This window comes from Hydra vulgaris, chromosome 11, assembly GCF_038396675.1.
Source record: "Hydra vulgaris chromosome 11, alternate assembly HydraT2T_AEP".
Classification (NCBI taxonomy): domain Eukaryota; kingdom Metazoa; phylum Cnidaria; class Hydrozoa; order Anthoathecata; family Hydridae; genus Hydra; species Hydra vulgaris.
This window is the reverse complement of record NC_088930.1, coordinates 10,872,170-10,875,356: the sequence shown is the minus strand read 5'-3', so window position 1 is coordinate 10,875,356 and position 3,187 is coordinate 10,872,170. Positions and strand designations below refer to the sequence as shown.

Genomic DNA, 3,187 nt, shown 5'->3' with positions numbered 1-3,187 from the left:
ATATTAAAAGCAAATAATATATTTTATTTTAAAAATATTTTTAGGGGGAGGGTCCCGTCACCTTATTGATGGCGAAAGGGGGCAAATTTTTTGTAACGCCTCTGAACTGTATGAATTTTTTTAGCTTTTTCAGTGAGAGGTTTAAAAATGATTTAAATTTATGGTCTGTATTTTGTATGAATTGTTTTTTTCACACTGCATTAACTTTTTATTTAAAGTATACTTTAAAAACAATTTTTTTTATAAGAAGTCAACTAAATAAAGTGTTAAAAGTGTTTTGAAATCATTTTCGTAATTTTAGTGATTAAAGTTTTATATGAAAATGTTTCAAAAAACGAATTATAATAAAAAACGCAGAAGCACATTTTCTCAGTTACGAAAACAGTGCTTTTACGCTAGTTACATTAATAAAAACAGGTTTTAAGGAATTTACCGAATTTATTGTTGATCTCGAAGTTGCGGCCTGAAATTCATAGCTCATTTCAAGTTATCTGATATTATAATTCTTAATTTGATTTGTTCATTAGTTAAGAGAAAACATTTGTTTTTCTTTAAAGATGGTCCTAGAACAAGGCATCAAAATTTATTTCTCTATTTTACTTGCATAAATTATAATTAACTAATCCATTTAATATTCACGAGAAAACACTTAATTTCTCAACTTTGCACAAATTTATAGTTTTATTATTTGCCCAAAGGTTTACAAATATTAATTTGTAAACCTTCGCTTTATTTGTAACTGACAAGTGTCATTTTGTTTGATGTATTGTTTCTGCTGTTAAGTATTTGTCGGGGAATTTAACAATTTTATTGGCTAGGCATTTATACTTTTATTGTTTTTTCCCATTTAGTTAGCCTTTATATTTTGCCCCACCAAATATTTAAGAAAAGTAATAATTAAAATTATTTTGGAATAATTGCATGAAGGGTTGCATGTTGAGTTGCATGAAGAATTGCATAAAACATTAAAGATTTTTTAGCAACTACCCGCTACAAAAAAAATATTATCTATGGCAATATAAGTTCCTATAGGACCTTTTGTACCAACGATTATAAGGTTATTTTTTGAACTAACATTAACAGTAACTTGAACTTTATTCCATTCCTTCGCTACATTTTCATTCACTTTCTCCAATGAATATATCAATTGTGGCGTCGGATTTTTATTTTTATTAGAAGGATTTTGAATATTCATTATTGATATTTTGCCTCCACTCATTTGCAGTTCAAAATTTAAACACATTTCTCCTATATCTTGGACAGGATCGGGAAGAACAAGTTGCCATGGTAGCAAAAGATTTCCGAAATAGCTTTCATGTTCTGTATTTAAATATAAATAGTTGTTAGATGAATTTTTGTTCAACTTTGTTTCTCCGTTTATTATCCCAACTTTCCAATCTGCGGTATCATCAAAATGTTCGTTTATCCAATCGCATTCATTATTTTCAAAATTGCAATAAAACTCTTTTATTACATCTTGATTGTCTTTTTTGACAAAATTTTCGTATTTTTTATTGCTGCAAACGCCACATGACCGAGGGCATTTTTTTTCCATATTGGAAAAATGTTCATTTAAACAATAACCTAGCTTTGCAAAGTCAGAACATTTTTCATCTAAATCGATGCAATTGGGTTCAGAGCAAAACAGACAAGTTTTTTGGCAGTTACTTGCCATAAAGCTGTAGTATTTACTTTCGTGAGAGCAAAAATGTTTCCATTTCGGGCATTGATGACGTCTATCTTCACAGTTTGCAGTTTTAGAAATATGTGACATAGAAGAAGTACAAAATTCACATGTCTTTTTACAATAAGAGAACATGAACTGGTACTGAGATATATCCCTGCACATCCGACTCATAAAGAGTGAGTAACATGTCCACGGTGAGGCTAAATCAACGCAGTTTTGAGATTGGGCTAAATTAGGCTTCACAAAAGTGGCGATTACAAACACCATTATACATGATATCATTTTGAATTACCCAATTTTATGAATTATTGAGTAAAGTCGTGTCTTAAAACTTCAGTTAACCCAGGATGTTATGTTATAATACATTTTCAAATTTTAATTTAACCAGCATTAAAAGTACAAGTTGGTTTCTCAATTTTTTTTTTACAGCTAAATACTATTTTCTATTTAAAAAATTTTCTTTTGTTATTTTTATTTTTTTTAGAAAATCAAGTTTCACGCTGCTTCATTAAAATAACAAAGGATTTCCTCTAATATGTTACTTGAAATATCGCAAAAAAATAGTTGACAATATTCTTAACTGAACAACATTACTAAACCTTTGTAAGTTGAATCACTTTGTTTGCATTGTAATAAAACTCTTTTTTTAAACAAAATGTAAAAAAGTAAAGAAAGTTTAGCAAAGATTTTAAGAAAGTTTACCAATTGAAAAGCAAATTTTTTGGTAAAAAATTGAAAAGTTTTATCTTTATTTAATTTAGAAGTTTAACAATTTATTAAGAAATTATCCTACGTGTGCATGTTACGTCCTTTTAACTCAAGAATCAGTTAACTAATGTGAAACTATATAATGTAGGAACTCGGCAAAACACGATAAAATTGCGAAAAATGCGTCAAAACGCAATTTGACGCTGAAAAATTATTAATCTCTTAGCTCGAATAAACTTTACTGTGATGATATCTAAAACTTGGTTTCCAATACAGTTAAAGTTATTTTTAAGTCAATTTTTTTTTAAATTAAATGTATTTATAAAGCTTTTACATATGCTGTTTACGCCACACTTCCTTCTTTAACTTCAGTTATTCCTGATCTTTTTAAAAAACGAATGAAGAAGAAGTTTATTATATTTGTGAGATTTTTTATTAATTTGCATTAAGAAAAAATCTTAGTATTACTAAACAATTTGTAAAAGATTTTAACTACTGCAGTACATAATTTATGGATTGTTTACAAACTTTATTTGTGTACTTTCTTTTTCGTCCAGTATCTTCTTTGGCATTGCATCTTTTCCTCTTGCTGTCTCTTGAACTAGGCCTCTTCCTCACCATGTTCTTAACATCAATCAAGCCATACAAAAATTAATCATGCTCATCTTTTGTACTGAACTGTTTGTAGAAAATCATACTAGTAGTAATAATTGTAAATGCATAATCAATGTTGTCTTTGCCAATAGATTCAAAACACTTTCTTGAACAAATGAAAAAAAAACACTATGCTGA

The 3,187-nt window shown here is 28.2% G+C and overlaps 1 protein-coding gene across 1 annotated transcript; it reads right to left on the bottom strand.

Annotated features, from left to right (window-relative positions):
* Positions 1-958: 958 nt before the first annotated feature.
* On the bottom strand, positions 959-2,234 carry LOC105846713 (uncharacterized). The gene has a single exon (XM_065810063.1). It carries the CDS (start codon positions 1,967-1,969, stop codon positions 977-979), a length of 993 nt encoding a protein of 330 aa, XP_065666135.1. The 5' UTR covers positions 1,970-2,234; the 3' UTR covers positions 959-976.
* Between the last annotated feature and the right edge of the window lie 953 nt (positions 2,235-3,187).

Coding starts and splice junctions, on each gene's coding strand:
- LOC105846713 (XM_065810063.1), bottom strand. CDS start 1,969: ATGATATCATGTATAATGGTGTTTGTAATCGCCACTTTTGTGAAGCCT.